The sequence below is a fragment of the Halyomorpha halys genome, unplaced genomic scaffold (genome assembly GCF_000696795.3).
Source record: "Halyomorpha halys isolate HHAL.00 unplaced genomic scaffold, Hhal_1.1 Scaffold1230.1, whole genome shotgun sequence".
Lineage (NCBI taxonomy): Eukaryota > Metazoa > Arthropoda > Insecta > Hemiptera > Pentatomidae > Halyomorpha > Halyomorpha halys.
The window spans coordinates 63,138-90,644 of NW_027106109.1; the positions used below are offsets into that span (position 1 = coordinate 63,138).

General features: G+C 32.4%; 1 protein-coding gene across 2 annotated transcripts in view; it reads right to left on the bottom strand.

Annotated features, from left to right (window-relative positions):
- Positions 1-3,216: 3,216 nt before the first annotated feature.
- Positions 3,217-27,507, bottom strand: part of LOC106688892 (uncharacterized) — a gene marked incomplete at its 5' end in the record, with an annotated part of 41,051 nt that continues 16,760 nt past the window's right edge. For both annotated transcript variants that reach the window (XM_014433592.2, XM_014433591.2), the window contains 4 exon segments: positions 3,217-8,240; positions 8,323-8,813; positions 15,351-15,425; positions 24,619-24,738. In XM_014433592.2, coding sequence (XP_014289078.1) covers positions 5,978-8,240; positions 8,323-8,813; positions 15,351-15,425; positions 24,619-24,738 — 2,949 coding nt within the window.

The window sequence follows — 27,507 nt, forward strand, 5'->3', positions numbered from 1 at the left end:
AGACCTGGGAGGTGGCAAAGCACGGTCCCCTTGGTCGACGTCCTCGCCGAGGGAAGGACTTCTGGCTCTGCAGCTTGAAGTCACCCACACCTCAACACCACCAGCCGGAATGGTCCCTCCCCATTCCTTGTTAGCCCCTAACTATTAAGTCAATTGATGTAAGAACCGCCTACAGCGAACCAAGTAGATTACATCTTATAATGCCATAAGGCAAAGCAAGAAAAATTGTAAATTACATTATGTATAGTTTCTTAGAGTTGTATATGTAATGTTTTAATAAATAAATAATGTAGGAGGTAGGAAAAAAACAAAATTTGGTAACAGTTCGAAGGTTGCTCTCAATTGTTGTGTGCGTACTTAGTTCTCACTACAGTAAGAACATTTTGTGTTACTTAGCTGTAACTTATAAAATAGTAAGAACAGTATAAACAGTTTATTTGTGTCCACCACCCTCGCGTTCAACAATGAGCACAGATGCATTTGGTGAGCGATGAATAACTACAAGTTGTCATGGTCAACAGTATTACTGCTGAGGATTACTAAATTGGTAGCAGCACACTCGGTTCATATTTCTCATTAAGATGGTTTCGAATGTTTTCAATTTTTTTGTATTGCATTCTATTCTGAGTTCAATAGAGTTCCATATGTTACAAGCTAAATGTTTCTAACTTACACCTTTCTTTGCTATACTTAACGAAAAAGGTAGAAATAATACATATATATTTCCTATTAACAGCTTTTAAAATAAAAATAAAATCAATGTCCAGGGAGCTGTAGGACAAAAAAGTGGGTGGTAGGACAAAATAGGGGGGTAGTAAAAAAAAGTTTGGGGACCACTGATATAAATGGAGTCTGAATTTCTAGAATTTCTCCTTTAGTATGCGCCTATCTTAAAAGAAAAATTGATTAGTGAATTATTAAAATATGAAGCAAACATTTGTTTGCATAATATTATATGATTAGATGGTTAAATTAAATAGTTGTGGTTTATGTTAAAAATGTTTATATCACATAAGATTATAGACCTGTTATAAAATATATCAATTGATGTGAATCCCAGAACAATAAACTGTCATAAGACAACAATAAAATGTCAGTTTTAAGTAAATAAAATATTAAGACCCGAGACAAAAAGATAGCCACCCAATATTTTTTCTCTTAATCAACTTTAACCATAGATATAATTTTTTTTCTTAATATGCAGTGTATTCTGCTCAAATTTGAACCGATTTTATCCATTATAAGTTGGAAAAAAACAATTTGTGAGAATTAATAAATAATGCTTGGTTTGGGGTGGGGCAAAAAGATAGCACACTTGTTTATTTACAAGCAAAACCAAATCCCTCTGAGTAAACAAGGCTAATTCAGTTCATTTTTGTTTTCATGTTGCTAACATTATATTAGTGCAATGGGATGAGCAGAATGATTAACACCAGTTGAAAAAAATATCATTCGGCGAATGAAAAATTGAGGATTTTGTATTTCCGATATTTCAAAAAATACCGGTAGGAGTAGGAAAGTAATTTTAAATCTTCAGAAACCTATGAGACGAATAAATCTCCTGAAAGACCACCGGTCTTGACAACCCGTCCGAAACAGGTAGTTTTAAGGCTTGTATCCAACTCAACTTTACCATCTAATTGCTGCAAGAGCTGGTGACGAATGTGAAAAATGTCCAAAGGATCATTTGTGCAGCTCCTCACATCAAAAGGAAGAAAATTAGAGGCATGCCAACTCTAGCACGGCGCATGAACAAAGAAGAAAGTAGTTTGCCCGTGAAGATATCCAATGGAAAGATGACTGGAAGAAAGTCCTGTTCACCGACGAAAAAAAACTCGATCTCTATGGTTCTGAAGGCTGGGCTCACTAGAAGAAAATGTTTTTTCCAAGAGGCAAAAGGGAGGAGGCGGCGTCAAGATATGGGGTGGCATTTCTGGTCGAATGAACAGGCAAAAATATGTTACTTGTCAGAAAACTGATTTAAAAAATATTTTGCATCTGAACATACGGAGTTGAGCTTTGGGGATCCACTAAACCTTCGAATTCCCCTCGTATCCAATCTTTACAATCCAAAATCATTCGTAAAATTCTCAATGCTCCTTACTTTGTTATCAATTAAACCATCCATAAAGACCTAAATATTCCTTATGTAACAGATCTAGCCTGAAACCTATATCATTCCTTCTATTATAGCCTCCCTAACCACCCAAACCCACTAGTTTCTAACCTTGCTTCCTCTTCCATTCCTGGCAATCCCCCAAGGTGCCTGTAAAGAAGATGGTCTCCTGACCTTATATTGTAAAAATGTTTTTAGAGTGCTACCAATGGGAAGTTTCTCTACATGCTGTATCATACTATTATGATCTTACTTTGAATTTATTTGTTGTATTTTATATACAGTTGTAAATGTCAATAAATAAATTAAATAAAAAATATTTTGAACTTGTTCCTAAAGAGAAACAATAGTTTTGCTGGGTAGGCCCCAGCATTTTAATATCATCAAAAATGTATGGGGGCATCTTGCCAGGAGTGTTATCAGTGGTAGCTGACAATTTCAGCGTGTTAAAGAATTAACAAAACAATTCAGGAGGGGATCAAGGGTGAGCAATCTTTTTGATTGGACCTTATATTACAGATAAGAGCAAAAATTGTGATAAAACTATACCTAAATTAATAACTAAGCTGCCATAGACACCATGGTTTTTAATAATGAACCGTTAATAAATTAACATTGTACCCATGACAATATAATTATTAATTCAGCTATGATTTTATCACAAACAAATTTTTACCAACACTTAATATTGTATTTCTCTAAACCCTATGTGAAATGCATATTATTTTTTCCTGAATATATGTTTTAAATAATATTTTTAATGAAAGAATAAAAACGTTTACTATAAAAGAATAAGAAAAAAGTCCTACAGGACCAATTATAAGTTGTACCAATATCTGAGACAACCCAATATTGTTGTCTTTAAACCTTAAAACCTTTTCTTTTTATTTTTGTTGCATTGTTTAATTATCAGAACACAGCTTCAGGAAATTCATTCTGAGTGTAGGACCTTGAACAATAGTTACTAAATAAAGGTAACAACATTTTTTTACATTACAAGTTTATGCACTGGCAGAATGCAGGGAAAATTTAAGCCCATGGGCCAGTACAGTTTTGAGAAAATAAAAATTGGGGTGTCATAAAAAAAAAAAGAAGCCACATTTGTACAAAAAAAAACATTTATTTAATAAATTTAAAAATATTTTAGAAAGAGAAAAAGTTCATATTTAATATATATATTAGTTTACATCTTATAAACAATTATGCAATAATGAGCAGCCTCAATGACCTGACTTAATTGCTATTGGAAGATGTTTAGTTCAAGGATTTTTGGCTTCATGAGCGGGCCAGTTTAATCCTTTACATGAATAATAATATTTTTAGCCATTTTCACATATAACGTTAATGCTCCCCTATTTGATAAAAGAGCAGTACAAACTATGTTAAAAGAACTAAACTGCAGAAAAAAAAATAAAATAAAATAAACCTGGATTTTTAAAAATAAAATGACCAACTATGGGAAACTTTGCATCATAGACTAACATTAATAAATAAAGCATTAGCTCATTAGTTCCCAACCAGTGACCCGCGAAAACCAAAAAGGTGGGCTGTGAGAGTCTTGGTGTAGGCTTGAGGATGGCCAGTGAGAGAGCAGCACATATTTTGTAAGGACTAATTGTTAGCACTATCATATCTGTTACTTTTCTTGATGTTGGAGCATCGTTTTAACTGATAAAGAAGCTATAAACGTGCATCTGAATTCCCATTTTCCTTAGCAGACATCCTTTGCATCAAGTCAGGACTGAGAGTGTACCGCACGTAGTACAATGTCAGGCTTTGTTGTCTACCGACTTCCACGTGTTGGGAACCACTGCATTAGTTACATAAAACTCAGTAGGAACATATTTTAATCTGAAACAAACCTAAGCATAAATTCTGCCAAAAAATTCTAAAGAATTTATATTAAAAAAAAATTGTGGAATTTTAAATATTAGAATTTAGTCAGGAGAAAAGAAATAATCATAAGATTGCATATATACAGAGAGAGATAAAAAAGGCAAGTACTATAATTCATGAAATACATTTAATCAATAAATGGAGCAAAAGTTAATAATGGTTCTTAATATATTGACCATCAAAATAAATTCCATATATTTTATATAAAAAATAAAGTAATATAAATAGATAATACAAATAGGTAACTTATGATGCCAAAATGCATATTTTGAATCAGATTTTAACATTAATAATTTACTAACAATAAAAAAATAATACTATACTAAGTAGTCTTTGTATAAATCATTATAAACATATTCTGCAACAGAATTCTATCTTTCAAATAGCATACAAAACTTTGGTATATTTAAAATTACAAAATTCTTTAAAAATTATAAATATACCTTATTCCAGAATATTTTGACTTATTTGAATTATTTTAACATATAAAAAATCATACTTTAACTTAATGATGTGAAGATAGTTGACCGTAGATATTTAAGAGGAGAAAATGGTCCGGGGGTATGGTCAGCAGAAAAAAACACAAATAAACGAACGAATTATCTATTTGTGCCGACGTTTCAACATAATTTTCAGGTCTTCATCAGGGAGTTATAGGCGGAGTTTAGCAGGAATCTCTGCCTATAACTCCCTGATGAAGACCTGAAAATTAGGTCAAAACGTCTGCACAAATAGATAATTTGTTTGTTCATTTGTGTTTTTTCTCTGCCGACCGCCTTCTCCTCTTAAAACTGAATGATTCCAGAAATGTTCATGAGAAAAAATAACGTCAACATTTCACATGATTCATAATATAAACGTTTATATACACAACATGTATGCTGAAGTTTTACAACAGGTACTCAGTTTCTAGTTTTTTTTTTTTTGTAATGAATATTCCTCCATTTATTTCAATTACTCATAAATTATAGATTTGGCCTATTGAAGGCCAATAATTCATTATATATATTATATAATATATATATTTGTTTTTCATTGAAAACATAATATGTGGTGCTTTGCTGGCAATGAATAGTTGCTTTAGTTAGCATAAATATACATTTAAAGTGTAGATTTGATTAAACAAAAAAAATACAATTTAAGAAAAATTATCAATACACTGAAGGATTAACGTTTTGTTTAGAAAAATCAAATAACAAAGACAATTTTCAGTCCCAAGTTTCCATGATAAAAGAAAATAAAACTATAAAAAGGTTTCAAGAAAATTGTTGGAACATGGGGATATCATAAACAGAAAGACTTTATGAAACCTCTGAACAGCCAGGAGAGAAATTTATAATTCAAAGTAAAAAGCTCATGTTGACTCACTAAATTAAAGAAAATCAGAATTTAAATTATGGCATTGAAAAATTTTACTTAAGCCATTCTAATAGCAAGGAAACAAAAAGAAACACCTCGCTTCATGGAAGTAAGATTAGCTGCGGAGCAATAAAATAGATAATTCTATCCATTTAGACCCATCCTTCTCTTTCCTCAGTCAAGGACCTTTTGCTGAAAGGTGTATCATTGAAGAAAAGATCAATTTAATAGTCAGGAGCCATCACAAATCTCTTATCTCCATATATATTCCATTAATTAATCATTGCATGAGACACTATTACAATTTTAACAGAAGTCAGTACACATTTATGATAACGATTTTTTGTTCACAAAAATCACTACATCATACATTACAACCATAATATAATTACCAATACATTAATAAAAATGATAAATAAAACAACATACAGAATTTTAGTATATAAAATCAGTTCTTAAAAGTTAAACATAATCATTTATATATGTGAGTGTCTATTTAAGATGTGTATTTGTACACATACATACATTATTTCTGTAGTACAGAAAGAAAACAAGGAAATTAAAATTATATTACATATACATAATTAGACATCATAGGACAATTAATTACATTTCTTTTGTATTTGATCTTATTGACTGAAGGTATGCCATACCATGGCACCTCATATGAAGGTTTTTATCATGATCATTTAAAAATCCTCTCAAACAAACAGGGCACCTAAATTTGGACCTGCAAGTATCAAGCCTGTTAAAATCAGGTTCTAAATAACTCTTAGTATCAATTTTATGAGTTGATCTTAAATGGTTTATCTTTTTTTTCAAATTAGTAAAACAATCTCCACATTCCATACATTGATAAGTGTTTTGTATGTAATGAGCATCAATGAAATGTTTCACTAAATCTATAGCTTCATTACACTTGTATTGGCACTTCTTACATTCCAAGGTTTTCTTTTTTATTACATTTATATCAACATTAGTTTTAACTGAATCTTCAGATGAAATACTAGATAAATGTTGTTCCAAGAGATTATTTGCTTTGTCGAAAAGGTTAGGGTCAAATGATTTTTTAACATAAATAACATTATCCTCAAAAGCAGTTTTACCAGAGGATTCATGTGTTTTGACCAGAGAATAAACCGTATGATCAGCACATTTAACACCTGATTGATTAGGTGAAATAGTTTCTTCTATAATACTATTCTTACCACAAAAAACATTTACAGATGAAGACTTTAGTTCATTTTTTTCTACTTCAGATGTAGAAACACATTGCATTGTGTTAATTTCTTGTTTTATATCAACTGCTATTCTATCTTGTCTAGCATATAAATTATTAGCTTCCAACATAGTATTACCTCCTTCAGGAAGAGTACTGTCTAAAATTGAAACAGACTGTTCTAGTCTTCTGACTGATACATCATTAATGCTTGATGGCAGTGACGGAATGTTATTGAGATTCAGTACAGAATTATTTTTTTTAAACTGCTTTTTTATATGGTTATTACTTGGTGCTTCAGAATTCAAAGCCATAAAATGAGAAAGGCTATTAATATTATAAATTGGTATATTATCTGTTTTACATTTCTTCTTAGTCGTTTGTTTTTTTCCAAAAGGCTGAGCTTTCGAAACATTGTGATTTATTACATTAATAGAAGTATTATTAATTCTGTGTATTTTTAAAAACATTTTTTGAGGGTTTTCACCAAATCCAACACATGGATTGTGTGGAAGTGAAGAAAAGCATGGCATTTCATTATTACTCAAGTTGTGGGAAGAATTGATTTCATCAGAACATCTAGAAATCCAGTCACCATTTGATCCAGAAATATAAGTACTTTTCACACAGCTAGGGAATTTATGTACAGGGATATTAGGATGAGAGCAGAAGAAATGTTCTATAACAGCTTCCCAATTATAAATAAGAAAATATTTACAAACTTTACATTCATAAGTCAGAGAACTAATTCCTTGTTCTGGATTATTTAGTACTTCACAGCTTTCACAGACAAAAGGTTTTGAAAGATTGACAAACTTTGCATCATTACAACTACCACATATTTTCATTTCATGATCATTATCCCATTTTCCAAAGGTAGATGTAGCCTCACAATTTTGAGCTTTATGCTCAATAAAATTATATTTATGAATAGTATAATAATTACAATCACAAATATACAAAATAATCACATTTATTACATCATTTGCATGGTCTTTCATGTGAAATTGAGCAGCAGAGCTTTTAAACTCACGTCCCGGACACAAAGTACAAGTATGACATATCTGGTAAGTACAAGGTGATTCAGGATGATTTTGTGCACGGTGTGAAATATATTGCATTCTACTAATTAATAACATATGGCATTGTATGCACTTTATCCATCTTTGATGATGAATGCTGAATAAATGTCGGCATAAAGATTGTTGGTCCTTGAATATAACAGCACATATAGGACAAATGTGTCTAATTTTCTTTGCATTAAAGTAACACACATCAGTTATGTGATCTTCTAATGCCTTAAAAAACACAAAATAAGCACCACATTCTGGACAAACATGATGTTTTTCCATTTTGTGATATCTTTGATGTATTAAAAATGAGCATCGGGATAATGAAATAAAATCACAAATATTGCAACGGACTTTCCATGAACCTTCAATATCCATCAAATGATTAGCCACAGATGGAAAAAATTCTTCACATTCAACACAGTATTCTTTCTTTGGTTCTTCCAATAAATCGAAAATAACATGGTAAATTAATGAGCATGCATTGTTAAAGAATAGAAATCCACAAAAACAACACATATAGATCATTTCTGCAGTATCTCTACATAGGTGAGCTACCAACCATGTTAAATTATCATCCCTAAAAGCAGAAACAAAAGTCATTATTACAAAAATTGTTGCACATTTTGAACAGGACTTTTTAAAAAAATGATTTTTATTACCTTCTATCACAAGCCATACAATGAAATTTATAATGATTAGTATCATCAAAAATATATGTTTCATTGCTGACAGCTAACCGTTGTCGATATTTAATTTCAGTATGCATCATTTTAAATACAAATTTCTGAGCTTCATCTACAATACATCCATGAGGTTTAGCCTCTTTTATCAGATCTTCCACTTTCCTCTTTAGATTTCTTCCCCAAATGACTAATTGTTCAAATTTAATTAAGTTGCCTTTTTCTATTTCACTTATCAGTAAGCTATGATTTGATTTCATGTTCACAACTTTTGCACAAAATTCAATGTAACCTTCTTCATTTAAATCAATTCTAATGTTACGCAAACCATTAATTTGATGATATAGAAGAGTAAGAGATTCAACAGGTTCTTCATAAATAGAAGGTTCAATCTCATTTTCAGGTATGGTATTCCTCAAACTGTTATCTGTATTTTCATTATTTTGCAATATAGATTTATCAGATTGAATCTGAAAAAAAAAATCAAATATATTTTAATTAATCACATTTATAACCATGCATAGATACTATAACATAATTTTATGAACTAAACCATAAAAAAAAACTGCATTAACTGCATGCCTAACAGCCAATAAGTTCTTCAAATAGCAGCTAATACTAAATAAAATAAAGTTGATAGGTTATTTAGAGTTTAGTATGGAGGATCATAAAAAATAGCAAGGTTTTTCATAAGAGAGTTTTTATTAAGTTTGAAGTGACACTGCTACCTGCTGCTCAATACTGTAACTACTAGAGCCACCAAAAAATGCTATGGGCCGGCATGATACAACCTACCAGCTAATACAAGATATACTACACTTGTCAGGCAAACATTATAAACTGAAATGTATATTTCTTGTAAATACTTTGATTGTATAAATTACTGACCATGTTATACATTGTAATATTTTTAAATGTATTATTAAGTCAGTGAGTAATAATATATGTAGTTCTATTTTGGAAATGTATATTTATCTTTTATTTCACTCTGCCTCATCTGGATCTCTCCTCCTTCCTATACCTTCTCTCCTTTCATGAGGACCTACGGCTCATACCCGTAGGACTTATATTCCCCATTGTGACTGCAGTCTCGAATCCTGCAGGGTGAAGCTTCCGTCCTTTGAGGACTTACGGCTCATACCTGTAAGACTCATCCTGTACATCCATCTTCTAACCAGCAACCTAATTAACACACATTGTTGAGGCGCTCTGGGACAGAGTATCTCACGTTTTTAATTTGAGTTAGAACCATTTAACATTTAACACAACCACTTCGACAAGACCATTAAATACTGTAAAAATAAAAACAACTAAATATACTAAATTGACAAGTTCATAAAATATAGTAAAAATAGAAAAGCATCAATTTACAAAGAAAATCATATAATCTGTTGTATACATAGTAAAATGATACTAGCCTTTATTTATTTTAAAAATAATAATAAACATAATAATAACATTATAATAAATAAACATATGTAGATGTAAACAAACTGGAATATTGCAATAGAAGAAAGAAGGCTAATACAATTATTGCAACTGGATTAGTAGTGATAGTTAAAAAAATTAGACTTAGACAGGGGAAGTGCATACAACTAAGGGATTTTATAACTTTACAGAAGTTAGCTAGAAAACATTGGGGACATTAGAAAGGGTGGAGGTAAGTGAACTATGGATAAATTTCCATCCTTTAAAATTAATGCATTCATTAGAAACCCAAAACTGTACAACTAAATCACATTATGATGTGAAGATAGCCGAATAAACAGCATAACTAACATCAGTAACGAGGGGAGAATAAAAGGCGTATTTGGGAGCCTGAGTGCCAAGAAAATATTCTCAGGGCATAAAATACTGTCCTGATAAAACAGATCATGATAATACTAACAATCTCAAACTGTTTCCAACATTTTCTGGAAAAAAGAAGAATGAGAAATTCACATAAATATTTTGCCATGTCATATCCACAGTCCTTCATGTCTTTAATAAAACATGCTTTTAGGAAATATATATTAAAAAAAGTATGGATTAAAATAGTCACCATCAGTTTATAAACAATAAATGTTTATAATATAAGTTCAAAACACATTTGATGCTCGCAGTGTCACTTTAGTTATTTATGAAACATTAACATAGTTCAACTATACTCAACCAACTGAACTAAAACGGTCTTTAACAATATTAGGAAACAACTTTTAAGTAATTGTTTATTTAGTTTCTTTTATTTTATTTTTTTAATTTTAGAGATTCTTTGGGAACAGAATTCTAAACAATTTACTTATGAGTTACCATTTTATAATATATTTTTTAACTTGACCACCTGCTACTAGGTAAAATTTATGAACTCCTTTTAAGTCGTAAGTTCAGGTCTTGAATCATATTCCATCTCTAACTTGTCTCTGGTTTCATTATTCAATAACTTTACACTAAGTCCCATAGTACTTAAAATAAAACCCGGAAGATCATTCAATCCAAGCTTGAGAAGCACTGAGGCACTCTTTCACCACCAAGAAATTTCCAAATTAGAAATGCTACACTTCACCAATGACATTTTTGTGAGTGATTCCCACGATTACTTATTACATGCTGAAGATATTGATATTAAAGAGATATTTTGCTATGCAGATCCCTTTAATGCTGATTTAAGGTAAGCAGTTGTTTTTTTAAAATTTCATCCAAGTTATCCCTATAATGTATGAAGGACTAGAAAGTCTCCTTAAAATCCTGCAAACCAGCAACAACCCCAGGAAATTAAGGGATATTTATGGTGGGTAACTGTACATGCAATATAGCATCTACTGCAGATCTCTATGTCACAGATTTATTGTAATCTGATCTAATAGTGTCACCCTAGCTCCAATCTATCTAAATTGATCTAATTTATTATAAGTGATGAATACAATCAGTATCCAACTTCTTCTTTCTCTTCCTCCTTTGTGCCTTTCAGAGTGGAGGTGCCTCCATCCAAGCCAGCACCCTCATGGCATCCCAGTTGTCCCTCTTTTCTCTCTCACTCTGGGGATGTAGTCCTTCCAGTGCATTCTGGGTCTCCCTTTTGGGCGTTTTCCTGTTGGTCTGGCCTAAAAATATTTTGTTGGATCCCTGTCTTCACTCATCCGACAGAGATGTCCAAACCATCTGAGTTGTCTCTTTTCAATGGTATCCTTTATGGAGACAGTTCCAACATCCTGTCTTGTCCTCTCATTTCATATGCAATCTCTCCTAGTTACACCACTCTCCGTAGGTACCTCATTTCCATAGCAGTGATTCTGCTTAGGTGCTTATCCAGTGGTCCCCAGCTTTCACTTCCGTAAAGGAGGGTAGGTAGGTATATAGCCTTGAAGATATGTACTTTAACATTCTTCTCTACCTCTCTTTTCCCTATAACTGTGTAGCAGAGGTGGTAATATATTGCATTTGCCTTCTTTATCCTATTGGATATCTATTGGATATCTATTGGTCTACCTTTCCGTTCCTGCTGATCACTGTTCCTAAGTAAGTGTACTCGTCCACTATTTCTATTGGTTCACCTTTGCAAAGTATTTTAATGTTTTCCTGTTCCCGGCCTATATGCATTATTTTGCTTTTCCTGACATCGATGGTCATTCCCTTTCTTTCCAGCTCAGCTTCCCATTCAGTTACAGCTTGTTGTAGGTTCTTTTTATTGTCTGCTATAAGAACAATGTCATCCGTAAATATCATTACCTGAGCCAGTATTGTACTCATGTTCCATTTGCCAATAGAAGTGCGGGCTGTCCATTTGCACATTTTCAGGATTTCATCCTTATAAATGATGAAAAAGAGGGGGCTCAAACTATCTCCTTGCTTTACTCCTTTCTCAATTGCAAAGGTATCGGAATCTCTTCCATTAATCCTTACTATTCCCTTGGAATCGGGGTAGGTCGACTTTATAGCTTCCATCGGTCCTTGCAGGATGTTTTTTTTCAGAAAGAGCATTCCACAGTTCTTGTCTAGGAACCGAATCAAAGGCAGCCTTTAGATTTATAAAAACTAAGAAGATACTCTTTCCTCGTTCCCACGATTTATCAATAATTGTTCTGAGAGAAAATATATGATTCTGGGTCTGGCGTTGAGGCCTGAAAGCAGCCTGTTCCTCTTCTAAATCTTTCCACACTAGCTCTGTCAGCTTCTTTTCTAATATTGAGGTATAGAGCTTGTACACAACCTGGGATATACAGAGGAGTCTACAGTTCTCACATTCGTTAGCATTGCCTTTTTTGTGAATCTGGACAATTATGCTGTACTCCCATTCCTTAGGAATACATTTTTCGGTAAGTAACTTCTGAAAATGGCACTGCAATGCTTTCAATAATTCTGTTCCACCATATTTGATGAAGTCAGAAACGATGCCATCTCTTCCTGCTGTTTTCCCTAGTCTTAATCTCTCCACTGCCTCTTCCACCTCTTCCTCCCATATTACATCATATTCTCCCCATATACTTTCTTTAACCATTCACTCCTCGACATCTCCAGAAAAAACCTCCCTGTAGTAGTGTCTCCACCTTTCTAAAATACCCTGGTCCCCGGTAATCAATCTGCCCTTTACATTTCGTATTGGTTTGCCCATCTTTCCTTTCATTCCCTTAATCTTTTTCCAGAAAACTTTGGTGTTTTCATAGTAGTTACTTTGCAGATTTCGACCGAATTCCTCCCAGCTCTTTCTTTTTGCCACCCTCACTACTAGCTTGAATTCATTTCTCCTTCTTACATAAGGTTTCCAATTGGATGGAGTCTTGTGCCTATGGTACTCCTTCCATGCTACCTTCTTTCTCGCCACTGATTCCTTCACCCTATCATTCCACCACTTGGATCTTTTAGGTGCAGGTAATCCCGCAAATAGAAGTAGCAGCCTCCAGTATGGCTTTCTTTATTTCTGACTATATTTTATCTACACTTCCATCCATGCTGGTGTCCTGTAGTTTTGAATCCAATAGGTTTGAGTATTCTGCTCTTATTCCAGGTTCCTGGAGCTTGATAGTATTTTGGTGTTTCTTCCTAGGGGGAAGAATTTAAGTATCTCCGACCAACAGGAGTCAGTCTATCTGTCAGTCTCAAACCAAAAACCAAATATATATTGTAATATTCAAAATTTATTTTAAGTGAATATAAAAGAATTTTAATAGTTTTTACTTAGAACCTTTTAGATAATTAAAAAGACATACAACATTTTAAAGAGAGAAAAATATATTTTCATAATAATAGATTATTTTATTTATCTTTTATTTTATTAAGAACTTGTTTCGGAAATATTCTGAGAATAATTTTGGCAAATGAAATAATGAATTATTTAGGACTCTCTAGGACAAGCACCTTCCTTTGACCAAACATAATACAGGTAGACCAAAACTAAATCTGAATTAATACGAGTAAAAGAAATTCAAGTTATAATAACAAAACAAAACTTTATACTACCCAAGGTCAGGCAGATTCTTGTGGGTTAATGAACAGATGCTTATTATTAACCTTATTAGAAACTATGAAATGTATGAATTTTCAAAAGATTGTTAAAAAAATACTGTTAACGTAGTTAATGATACAATCCTATGATAGCATTCTCGGCTGTGGAACGCAAGAACAATGTAACACCATCTGGTTACCACCAACCAGGTGCCATACCACATTAATTTAATATTTAAGGGTACCTTAAAAGCCTTATCAAATATCCTATTTTCAATCTTACAAAATTTATTTTCAAGTAAAATTATTTTCTGGGTCAAATTTAAATTTAAATATTATGGGTCAATTCTTATAAATGTTTTACTGAAACTGAAAAGCCTAATGAATTTATTTTTTACTTCCTCTGTGATGTAAGATTTAATTGGAGTAATTAATTCTGGCATACACTTATAATCATCATTTTGTGTACAATCTTTAAATTTTATTTTATGAATAGTTCCTTTATTTATTAATGTTTCTCGGATTATTTCTCTATAAAATCAAACATTATTATCCCATTGATTTCAAGGCTCTATATCACATTTATGTTTTGATTTTAAGTCCACTAATAGATTTTTTGGTTCATTTTCTTCCATTATAGTGATACCAATGGGTAGTTTCTCTAGATGTCTGTAACACTCTATTTTAACTAAAATCAAATTTACTGATTGTATTATATAATATACAGTTGTAAATTTTAATAAAGATATTTAAAAAAAAATTTCTTCCACAGTGCATTTAATCACTTTTTTGGATAATTCAGACATTTCATGTATTAAAATAGTTTCTGTTAGACAGCTTTCTTTTAAACCCATTTGATTTGATTCACTTTGGTCTCCTACATTTTGTTTTGATTTCTCATTTATTTCTAATAAACAATTTTCTTTAATTTTTAATTCACAATTTTCATTAATTTCTAATTCACAATTTTCATTAATTTCTAATTCACAATTTTCATTAATTTCTAATTCACAATTTTCATTAATTAAAAACAAATGAACAATATTTAACATTGAAACATAAAAATAAAAACATAACTAAAATCATCTATACATTAAAAACAACTATTTACTTTAAAAAAAAGGATATTAAAATATAAAATAAAATTTAAGTTGAACCAGAATGACTTGGTTCAAAACTGCTTTTAATGATATGAAAGAAGGGAGAAATTTTATCATTATTTATGGAGATGTACCCAAATATGAAGTTTGAAATATTATCATTATGTATTAAATTATTTAAAGCATAGTGTAAAATCTTCTATATTAAAGTATGTAAGAATAGGTTTAGCTTTCCTTCTCACATAGCTAATAATGAACTTGAAGTGAAATTTAATAGCAATTTTATAAAATGCCAAAATACGAGAAATACTTTTAATAAGTCAGAAATGAAGTTTATAAATTTAAAGTTAAGGCAAGGTTTTGAGTAAAAGAATGATATAATGAAAAATGTTTTTTTAGGAAATATTATTTACCTATATTATAAATTTTAATAAGAATTAAAAATATTTATACTTCTATAAAACAAGTCAATTAACACCAAAAACATACACTTTCTGATGTGTCAATGAGAGTTAAAGTTTCAAGATTGTTTCTGTTTCCTTCAACTCCAATAGGCTTTGGGACCTAAAACAAAAATAATAATAGCAATTGGTTAGAAACACTAGATACAAAACAAATTCATATAAATTTAACAACAAGTGATGTAAATTCAAACCTATATGAATTCAAATACTGACATTATACACAAAGCAGAAAAAAACAAAACAAACTGGACACAGTGATTTTCCTTCATAATTTAAATAAATACAATTTTTTTTTTTTACTCTGTTGTAAGAATTAGTTTTTTAATAGGTTATAAAGAAAAAAAGAAATGAAAATGTATTTAAAAATTGATAAATCTTCATTCTTGTGAAGTTTTCTGCAAGAGGATGACTTCTGATATTGAATATACCCCTCTCTTGCATAACCAAGGTAACCTGTCCTATTAACCCTGTCAAACCTGGAAGATATTACATTAATAAAATTACAAAGAAATAGCATTGATGCTGATTTAATTAATGAGGAGAATAAAGATTCCCTAATGTGTTCACATTGGGAGATTATGTAGTTAAGTTCAAAAATGTAGTTCCCATGTACTCCAAGAATTCAGTGACCAATCTTTTGGCATTCTAGTATGCATTATCCAGCATCTAAACAAACTATTCTCCAATAAATGGGGCAAATAGGATCCCACTTTATGTAACAATTCCTCAAAATATCTCTTAACAGACAAATACCCATTATCAATAAAAAGCAGTTCAGTATAAGAATGGAAATGTATTCTTCCAAAAACCAAAAATTACCTTTGGAAAGGCTGTGATTCTCCAATAGTACAGTGAACGAATCGTACCCTGAACCTCAGGCGCAGTTAAATTGTGATCTCTCAATACTAAGAGCTGTGGCCCAGCACTGCCAACACTCAGCTCACACCATGATTCATGTGTCACATTCATTCCTAAGCCATCCTTCTTAGAGAGAGGACATAGTAGATACTTTATGGGCCAACTGTTTAGATGGTAACATGAATACTATGAATATTATAGGAAATGCACAAATTAGATACTTTTTAGACAGCAGATTAAATAATCTGATGGATAGCCAAATTCCCTTCAGCCTAATAGCCTAATTATTTAAGATTATAATTATTATTCTAACTTTTCTAATTATTTCTATAATTATAATTTTAAGTCTTCCAACCACCCTTCCTGTCCTTCAAAATTTATAAAACTTACCGTTTAAAAATTCCATTTTTTTGTTTGAACCTAAGACTAGAGGCAAGTTAAGATTCATATGTAACAGTCAGCGAGCACGAAGTGCCGCTATAACCCGCCAGGGGCCAGCACTACAAGCGTATAAGAAGCTGTATAATTGTATATAAGTTTATCATTATAAAAATACGATCTCTTGTATAAATGTATATATGTTACTATGTAATATGTAAGAATGTTAATTATAAAATAAAAAGAGATTGAGCAAAAAGATTATACAGAACTATCTCAAGTAGAGTTAAAAGAGTGAATCCTCAGTGATAACCGATCACATGAGGCCTTCAATTGCCACCGGGATTGATCCGTCAGATCGAGCCTTCTCCGGGTCTAGTCATAGCACTGGTGGCTTACACTCTACCTGAGATAGAGAAGTTCATTGGTAATCTATTCTCACAAGAGATGGTTTTTATAATCCTCACCTTAGACGATGGCCTATCTCCTCTCCCTTTCTCCAGCAATCTTAGTCCGTCGCTTCATCTCAGCAACTAAGATTGTAACCTAACCCTTAACGGTTACACTGGTCCGTCCGCTTCATCTCGGCAACCAGTGTAATTTCCCATCTCTCCCCGGCTCTAGTCCGTCCGCTTCATCTCGGCAACTAGAACTGCACCTAGCCTTATCAGCTTACTGGTCCGTCCGCTTCATCTCGGCAACTAGTAAGCTGGCTCCTATCATGACAGTTCTAGTCTGTCCGCTTCATCTCGGCAACTAGATCTGTTACTCTGCCTCAGACTCTCTCACCTAGAACTCCTCTACCTAGTCAGTGACCAGGGCTCATCGCCTGGCACGGCCTTCCTTTCTAACCTATTAATGAATACACCTTGTCGTGGGCCTTCTGTAAAGTGTATATCAGGCTGGAGAACCGCCTAAGACCAGACAATCCCGACACATATCAATCCCTACTTAAAAAAACAAAACAAAAAAAAAACAGATAGTAAGAGTCTATATCCAGCAACAAGATGGTATTTAACTTTTATTAAAATGGAAATATTACAAAAAGAAATACCAATACTGCAAGAACATTTATGTAATACCTGCTCATCATTTAAATAACTGTGTGGTTTCCCAACAGCATCACCTACAATGGTAGAGCAAGAATAAGTTTCAATGTTTGAATCATTTTTTGTTTAGTTAAATGCTGTAAATAGAAAAATAATGGAAAAAATTTACAAATTAAAATAATTTAACCCATTTACAGCCACTGATGCGTAATATGCAACATTAATTTAACAATTTCTTTTATTTAAATATTTGTCTATTTTTACATCAGGTTACTATTTAAGGTTTGTAATTATTAAAAATATTTTAAAAATAAATTTTGGGTTTATTTAATCCATTAAAGGATAATAGTAAAGTTGTTGTTTTTTTCAATGCTAATGAATAGTAAGATTTAAATGTTAATTCCTGCCAAATAAGGGTTGCTACAACTAAATTACGATCTAGCCCGAACCCGATATCATTCCTTCCATTATAAACTCCCTAACCACCCAAACCAACTAGTTTCTAACTTTCCTTCTTCTTCCATTCCTGGCAATCCTCCGAGGCGCCTGAAAAGAAGATGGCCTCGTGACCTTATATTGTACAATGTTTTTAGATTTCTACCAATGGGTAGTTTTTCTACATGCTGTATCATATCATTATGAACATACTTCAAATTTGCTTGTTGTATTTTATATACAGTTGTAAATGTCAATAAACAATTAAATAAAAAAAAAGATACAATTAAATTATTGAGATTTTTTGTTTAAAACAATGGTTTTTAAATGTTGGGATAACATTTTTGTATTCAATTCAAGTATTGGTTTTAGAATAATCCTTTTACTTTAGTGTTGCATAAACGCATCATTGGGCATTTTCCTATGAAGTTTTTCTAATGAAGACAGACCCATGCATGTTCATGACCTCCACCTATTTTTCTCGCCTTCCCTCATTTTCTTCTCAGTTTGACATTAGATTTGATTGAAAAAGAAAACTGTTATACAAAAAATATGATTATGCATTTGATGAAATCAATGAAATTTGTTTAGTTAGGTGAAATGATAACTCTGTCGCCACTGTAGCAAGTAATAATTTGGGCCAATAGTCAATAAAAAAATCAAAACGCTATAAAACAATAGAAAAAGGAGCAAGAGCTTGTAGACCAACGAAATATAATCTGTTAATACAACAAATTCATGGGAGGCGTACAGTTGCAAACTACAGAATAAAAATCCATGGAAAAAAAATGATGGTGGCCTCTGTTTATAAATATGATCGACACTGCTGTAATGAATGCTTGGAAAATTTATAATACAGCTAATAAAAGCAAGATGCTGTAATTTGAGTGGGTAGGTGAGATAGCCAGGTCTATCAATCAATAACAAAGAGAGAAAGACCAGCCATAAACTTGAAATGAAATAAAAAAAATACTTTATTCTGGGACATATGTCCCTTAAGAATAAATACATGATTCATACAGTGAGATTTTTATCTGGCGAGCATTTACAAATTTTCAGATAGTAGAATGAAATTACATTGGTATATAGACTTAACTACTGTTTATAATGTTAATCAATACCTGCCTATTTATTTGATTACAAAGATGTGGAGGTTTGGTTATTCAATAAATGAAGGAATAGGTGTTGTTTAAAGGAGAGAATGGATGAGGACTGGCGAATGGAGATGGGAAGAGAATTCCAGAGGGAGGTTGCACGTATGACGAAGGATTTGCTAAAGAAGGAGGTTCTATAGGAGGGCATATATAAATCATTCGGATGGGGGCTGGTGTTTAATGAGTGGATGGATGAACGGAGAGTGAGGAGATCTAGGATATAGGTAGGTTTTTTGATGTTAAGAACTTGGAATAGAAAAACACCAAGGAGGTATTGTCTTCGGGAGGTTGGATAGAGCCACTTTTACTCGGAATACCAGCGGGAGACTTGAGAGCGCCTAGGGAACCCAAAGATAAATCTTACAAAGCAATTCATGAGTCTCTTCAGTCTCAACTCTAGTCCTGCAGATAGCCCTCCATACACCAAGGATCCGTAGTTGAAGTGGGGGAAGACGAGAGAGGATACTAGAAGCTGACGAGTGTTCTGAGGAATGGAATTACGGAATTTCAGGAATTGTTTGAGTACAGTCATGGATTTGCGTGTAATTTGGAAATACAATTATTCCAGGAGAGGTGTTGATCAAAGGGGACACCACGGTTTTTTATTGTAGGATAGAAGTGACTCGGTTGGTTGTTAAGGAATAGTAGAGGACAGTAAGGGAGGGTATGAAGGAGGCACTTGGAACCAATAAGAATGGCCTTCGTTTTTTTGGCATTCAGCTTCAAATCATTGTTAGACGCCCAAGCGTTAATGCTGTCAATATCTTCTTGTATCTTTTGGATGGGCTCAAGCATTTCGGAGGGATGGAAGGACAGATAGATTTGGAGATCGTCTGCGTATAGATGGTACTGTGCGTGGTGAATGGAATCAGGAAGATCATTGATATAAATGGAGAAAAGGGTTGGTGAAAGTGAGGAGCCCTGAGGAACACCTTGTGACAGAAGCAGGGGAGAGGAAAGAGGTTTGTTCGGAATGACGACTGTTTGGGAACGATGGAACAGGAAGGAGAGGAACCACTTTAGGACACTATGACATGGAAAGGTTTTGAAGTTTATTAAGGAGGATCTTATGGCTAACTGTGTCCAATGCCTTAGAAAAATCAAAAAGAACTAAAATTCTTACTTGATAATTGTCTATAGCAGATTGGAGGTCTTGGGAAATTTTGAATAAAGCGGATTGTGTGGAATATTGGGAGCGAAAACTGGATCGGAAAGGATGAAGGAGAGCTTTTTGCTCGAGAAAATTATTAACTTGGGAGTGGACTAATCTTTCTAGAGGCTTGACCAAATTGGATAGAATGGATATTGGCCTAAAGTCGGAAACTGAAGAAGGAGAAGGAACTTTGTTCAATGGTCGGACGAGGACTTTCTTCCAGGCTTTGGGAAAAATGGAATTTTGAAGGGAGAAGTTATAAATGTGCAGGAAGGCAGGAAGAATGGCAGGGAGACAAAGTTTGATGATCTTTACAGGAACATTGTCTGGGCCGTAATCGTTAGTTCTGGACTTGAGAACTGCTGAGATTAAATCATCTGGAGAAACATTTAGTAAATAAAAGTTATTGGGATCAAATGGGATTTCAGGGATGTGAAGAGATGAAAATACGCATGAGGATGCTGAAGGAGGAGGAGCAACAAAGAAAGTATTAAGCTCGTCTGGATCAACTGGGTAGTATGGACAGGATTTAGGAATGATAACGGAGAGGTTCTTAAGGATTTTCCTTTTAGATTTAGGATCAGGTGCTTGGGATAGGATGTTGTGAAAGTACTGCTCCTTGGCGCGGCATAAGGATGTTTGGGTAGGGTTTCGGAGAGACTTAAAGGTGGAATAGTGTTCTGAACTTCGAGTGCGTCTGAAGCGTCTTCTGGCAGCATCTCGTTTTCTCATTTGATTTCTTATTTCTTGGAGTTAGATGAAGTAAGAAAGGACAAAATCGGACATTTTTCAGGGATGGGTCAAGGCAAGGGTGTAGAGTATGTAAAAGCCAGACTATTTATAGGTGTGAGGAATGTAATATTAAATGTATTTAATAATAAATGTATTAATTGTATATTAGATGTATTTGGACAGTATGTAAAAAAAAAAAGTTTAATAGGTAAGAAAATTGTTGTGAATATTTTAGTTCCTTTGCAATAAACAAATTGCTTATTGGAAGATTGCTGATTGACTGTGAGTATTTATAAATGGAATATGGTCAGGGTGCGGTCAAATGAAACTCAAATAATAATGACTTTATTTATTATTTAATGACTATTTTCATTTTATTTTTTACTTATGTTAAGTTTTTTTATCTTTTTTAGCCCTGAAACATGGGGCGAAATGTTGGCTCAAATAAAAATAGTCATTACTATTTGAGTTTCATTTGAACGCACCCAGACCACATTATATATATATATATATTTTTTTTAATTGTTTTTGTTTCTGTTCTTTGTGGTTTGTTGGTCCAGATAACATGTGACAATATATTGATATGTATGAGAGGCACCAGCTGGAATTTTTTAACTTGAAGTAATTTCTTCTGTCGGTATACCAAAGAAACTGCCGGGCCTACACAGTCTGGGAGACCCGGTCGGCAAAGGATTAAAAGTAATGTATAGATAACGGAGGTTCGCAGGCACCTCTGGGTACGGTTGACCGCATAGGCAGAGATAAACTAATAAACAGCCCTTATCTCACACGTGGCCACTCTAAAAATCTTGGGGAAAATACATAAAGAAGAAAGCCGCCTTAATTTAAACATGAAAGGTAGGAAAAAGACCGACTTTCGCTGAAGGTCATTGGACCTTCTCACCCCCTCTGAACATAAAAAAACCAATCAGAAGAACAGAAATCAATAGAAGGCGGAGTCAGAAGGAGAGGGGAGGAAATAAGCAAAAAGGAGCAGGAGGAACAGAGTTGGACACAGTCTGGGAGAGAAGGACACTTGAAGAGAGTATGGGAAGAGGACAGCCCTGGAAGAGGAGAGTCTGGAGGAAGAGAGAGCGGCTGACCAGTTGAAGGCCAGAGTAGGAAGTCACCCATCGCAGGGATTCAGCAGCGGTCGCAGGGCTCAAGATCCACTCAGGTCCTACAGACCAAGGTTGACAAGAGCATTAAAACAAGTAAGACCTTTCCTGTTGTCATTTGAATGGCAATAATAGAATTAATAACTAAGAGTCAGTATAAATATCAAAGATCCCAACTGGTACTTCTCAATTCATAATATAACAATTAAAGTATAAGGAAACAGGTCTACCATGCTCTCTCATAATATTATTCTTGGTAATGTATATATGATTGTAAATATAAAATATGTAACAAAGAATTTACTTTATAATTAATAATCCTTGCATGCCACCTCACATATAATAGCATAGTAAATTAGTGAACACGATACCGTTGGAAAGGAACTCCAATGATTAATTATAGATATTCATATCTAGCATACCATGGCAAGGAGGTCCATGGATCTTTTGTTTGAATTAAATATAGCGCATACTTTTTCAGTCGGTCCCCATCAGGAACCAATAGAGATACATAATACAAATACATAGAATAGAATATAAATATGAATAAATTTCAATACAGTACGTGTACTACAGGGAACCCCTAGTCGGACTTAGAACCCCCGAAGCCCCGTACACGGCAATATATATAAGTTCCAGTATGAGTCAGCTGTTATTTCGATGTCAGCTGACTGAAGGGATCAGCTGACTCATACCGTAACTCCCCTCCACCAGTTTACAAACAATTCTCGTAAACTAATACTATACACTATAATGACATAGAAAACAAAAACAATAAAGAAAAACTATTTACAATAAATAAAAAAAAACTATATACATATCATTGAAAAAGCTCACAAGTTCCCTTAAATAAACGCTAAATACATAATTTAAACCTAAAATGAAATTTTTTAAAAAATTCATATAGTAAATGGACAAGCTAGAATGAAAAATAAAATATTCACAAAAATCAAAAACATAGAATGAAAAATACAATATTTACAAAAATCAATAACAACCTTAAAACACAAAAAAAACAAACAATAAATAGAATAAATAACTAAATTTTCTGTAATCTAATCTAGTATGGGAACACTTCAGTTTTTATATTGTCATTGCCGGAAGTTTTAATTCTTCAATATGGACAGTTTTTGGGTTCTCTTATACTTTCTATTGTTAGAATATTGTGTTCCCTTATAATTATCACCCTGAATGGACCCTCGTATCGCTGTATCCCTTTACCCCTGTTAGACCCCAACTTTCTATATACAATTGTCCCGATTTTAATTGCTCCCATCCTATCTGTGACCTTTAAATTCTCCCAAGTTACCCTCCAGGAGTTTTCCTTTTCCATTCTTCCTCGGGCCTTTTCTCATAACTTACTTCGAGCAACATGGTTGTTGTGTATTTCCTCTCTTTGGTGGACAGAAAGTTAATGACTTACAGACATTTTGTTAAGAAAAATAAAATTTAAGATAATTTCATAAGTAGCTGAGCTTGAGCTCAGAGAGTTTATTTTATAGAATGAGTTCATAACATCGCTTCTTCTCCCTCTCTCTACCATTGTTGAGTCTGAGTAAACTCAATTTCCATTAAAAATCCTTGTTTTCTATAAAATGAGTAAACATAGTTCATTATCATAAAAGGCATATGAGTATTCCCAGCTGGTCAAGGATGTTTGAAATATGATGAAAAATGATTGTTATATAAAATTGAATTCTTATTTGTCTATGTAGTTTATTTTTTTATGTAGAGGCACAAATTTTTATAATGACTCAGAAACATTTTTTTAAGGTTTGTTAATTATTGATGTAATAAAATATTAATTTAATTAATAAACCCTAACGTAATAATTCACATCATTTCTTTAGTTTTAACAGTTTTTTAGTTTTCCAGAAAAAAAATTTCCTGACTTTTCTAGATATTTTCCAGGTCTAGGTGCCCTGTGGGAATAGACGAGAAGACGCCAAGACATGGCCGCGGCTGCAAAACTCTTGAAGAGGTCAGAAAGATAAGATTCAATAGGTAGGGGACCTACCCAATATGTATTGATTTTGTATGTATTAACTAACCATATTAACATAGACTGCCCCTCCAGGGATTAAGAATTGGCTATAGAAAGTAAATAAGTATAATAACCCCATAAGCCAAATGCTTCAATTACAGACCTTTTTTCCTCACTATTAACTTTTATTTCAGCTTACTCTGAAGGGTTCCTGCAGTAAAACATGGAGCAGGCCCCTGGCATTGTAAGCAGCAGTCTACATCTAATTCCTGAATAAATGATCCAAATCTAACTGTCCTGTCCTTCAAATGCCAAACAAATTATCCCTTAAAATTTTAAGTTTGTATTTTTGTTTCTTAACTTCCGTTAAAATAAAATGACACAGAAAATCTGAGGAAATAAAATAAATTACTGCAAGAACATATATCATACCTGTTCAACATCTAAAGAGCTTTTTGGTTCCAGGACAGTAGTATTACATACTATGTTAGAGCAAGAACACATTTCAATATTTAAATCAGGTTCATGTTTGATTTCCCTTTCCGCCAAAATCTATAAATAAAAAAGAATTGTTATAATTAAATAAAATAAATAATTTACTAAATAACTTGAAAATATTTGAATTAATTTGTTCCATTCTATAACCAACATTTTCTATAAATTTAAAAAATATAATATTGCCTTAAGGTCAAAAATTATTAACTAAAAACACATTGGTCCTTAATCCACTTATTACTTTTTTTTTCTTCTAGGATACTTTGGGGATACTGTGTCCTCCTCTTCATCTTTTATAATTTACTGTTTTTTTTTTTTTTTGTTAAAAACAGCACATCTACAATTGGACTTACACAATGCACATATACAATCAATTAATTTCATTTCAATTATTAATAGAAAAACCAGTCAATAAATAAATAAAAGCTCCATTATACACAATAGAAACCACATAGTCCTAACAAACCACAAAATAAATTGTAATCACAACCATAAGTTTTTAAGAAGACCTTAAGTTTATTATTCAATCTTATTTATTATTATTCATATGGGTAATAATATGCAAAATAAAATGCCATTTGTAATTGAAAAGTAATCGGTTTTATCCTTAGTTGTCAAATAACGATAAATATTTTGTTTAATTGCTGAATTTTGATCTTTATACTGTCAGTCAAACAGATTTCCACTCATACCAGACCTCAGAAAAATTAATTTGAAAAAACAATTTAAAATAAAGCCGTAAATTACAACAATTTTTTTCTATAAGTAAATTATTTTATTAAATAAAATAATTTATTTGAACCAGTAAAGTTCACTACTGAGATTCAATCCAAAGGGCACAGAAGTCTGTCTCTAGTTGATGTAGTATCCATAAAGTGGATAAAAAAAAATTAATTTACTTAATAAATTGTTAACTGTTATTCAGAAAATTTCAACCTTAATTACAAAACCTCCTGACTACTTGTAAAATCATAAAAAACAAAGTTTCTTATCTAAAGTGAAATTTTAATTGAATCTTGAAGTTTTATGCAATGTTGGTAGTTCTAGAACCAAAAAAGTAATGTAATTGGTGAGTTTTCAAAACACTTTTTTTTTTTTTCTTAAAACTATCAATACAAAATAAATTCATCAAACTTCAAGATTCACTTAGAAGTTTTCATAAAGTGAAAAATGCTATTACTAGGTATTATTAAATAAGGCCATGAAATATTTAATAAAATTAATTAGTGGTAATCGTCATAGAAATTAATTTTTCATAGCAAAATAAAAAATTAGCAGTCAATTTTAACTTATTTTAAGTTTAATGTACTTACAAGAATCAGGTGTATGTTGACAAATACAAGTAATGGTTTCCTTGTGAGTTCAATAGAATCAAAACAAAGTTAGTAGTAGTTTTTAATTATTAGTTAAAATTAATTTTTCCCAACTTTGTATGGAGTGGATTTGAAGGGTGAGCATATTAATGGGACAGAAATGTAACATAAAGCAACAGTCAATAAGAGTAACTGTACAATTTATCACCATGTTTATTTAATAGTATTAATAATATTCTCAATTTATGCTGGGTTTTAAAATATTATTATGAAAAATATATACATATACAGAAATTTAGACATAAGAATGGGAGGAGTTCATGTTTAATATCAGCTTACTACTTTCATTGCTCTTAAGCTTGTGTAAGAATAGCCCAATGGTGGACTCAAAATATATACTTGCCAATGCTGTTCAACTTAGCTCTAGAAAAGGTTATTAGAAGAACTTCATGCAAAACTGGTGGGGTGTGCGTTAGAGTGAAACATAAAATCCTCGGTCGCTAATTCGATTTTTACATGGATGGCCGCGTGTGAGACTTTTTCTCACACTTCTTATTTAGAGCTCTTGAACACATTTTTTAAAATATAAAAATTTGATTTGGATGAGATTTATTTAAACATAATAAAAAAAAAATATTTTGATACAAGAGCAAACTAGTTTAAAAAAAGTTCAAAAAAACAAACATAATTATAAAATAGTAATAAACATAAAGTAATAGTTTGAGACAGATAAAGTTATAAAAAGAATTAAAATACAGATTTATCATATTATAAGAACATAACACCAACTTTAAAAAAATGCTCAGACTGAAGAAATCTCTTGTGCACAACTACTGCAAGTGAACACAGTATGACTGGGATATATCGGTCTTTTGCACTGGTGGCAATTCTTTTTTATTTTTTATTCACTCTCCTGGGACAGAATGCACAAAACCCCTCAGTGACGGTGAAGTCGGTGCTGTTTCAGGGTTGTCTATTACAGCAAATCTCTTGATGGTTAGTTTGAAGTCAAGAGGTAAATTTTGAAATGCATATCTTGTAACAGCTTGCAGAGACTGGTCAGTATACGCTGACTATATATGAGACTGACCAGTCTCTGAAAGCATTTCACTGTTAGTTCATTTCCATGTGTTTAGGCTCTGACCCCAGATTGCTCTGGTAATTGTATGGAGGGCTACTTATGAGGATTTTATTGTGTAAAAAATGTGTCAATATGTAAGGGAGATGCAGTCTTTATCAACTTTATGATTGACGGAATTATCAGTCAAATTAATGTAAATGGACTCTGACATGAGACGTTTGGTGTGGTTGGGGACAGTGGCAAGAATGGAAGGATTGTCGAAATTAAAAGTATGATTCAGATTTAATGCGTGTTCTGATAATTTAGATGCAAGTGGATTACAGGAGTTGATGGAAGTTTCGCTGATATAGAAGGAATTGCAGATTGGGGTTGAACAGGGAATCCGGTAAACCACATTGGAACGGTGTAAGAAAGGAATAGGGTCTTTCAATT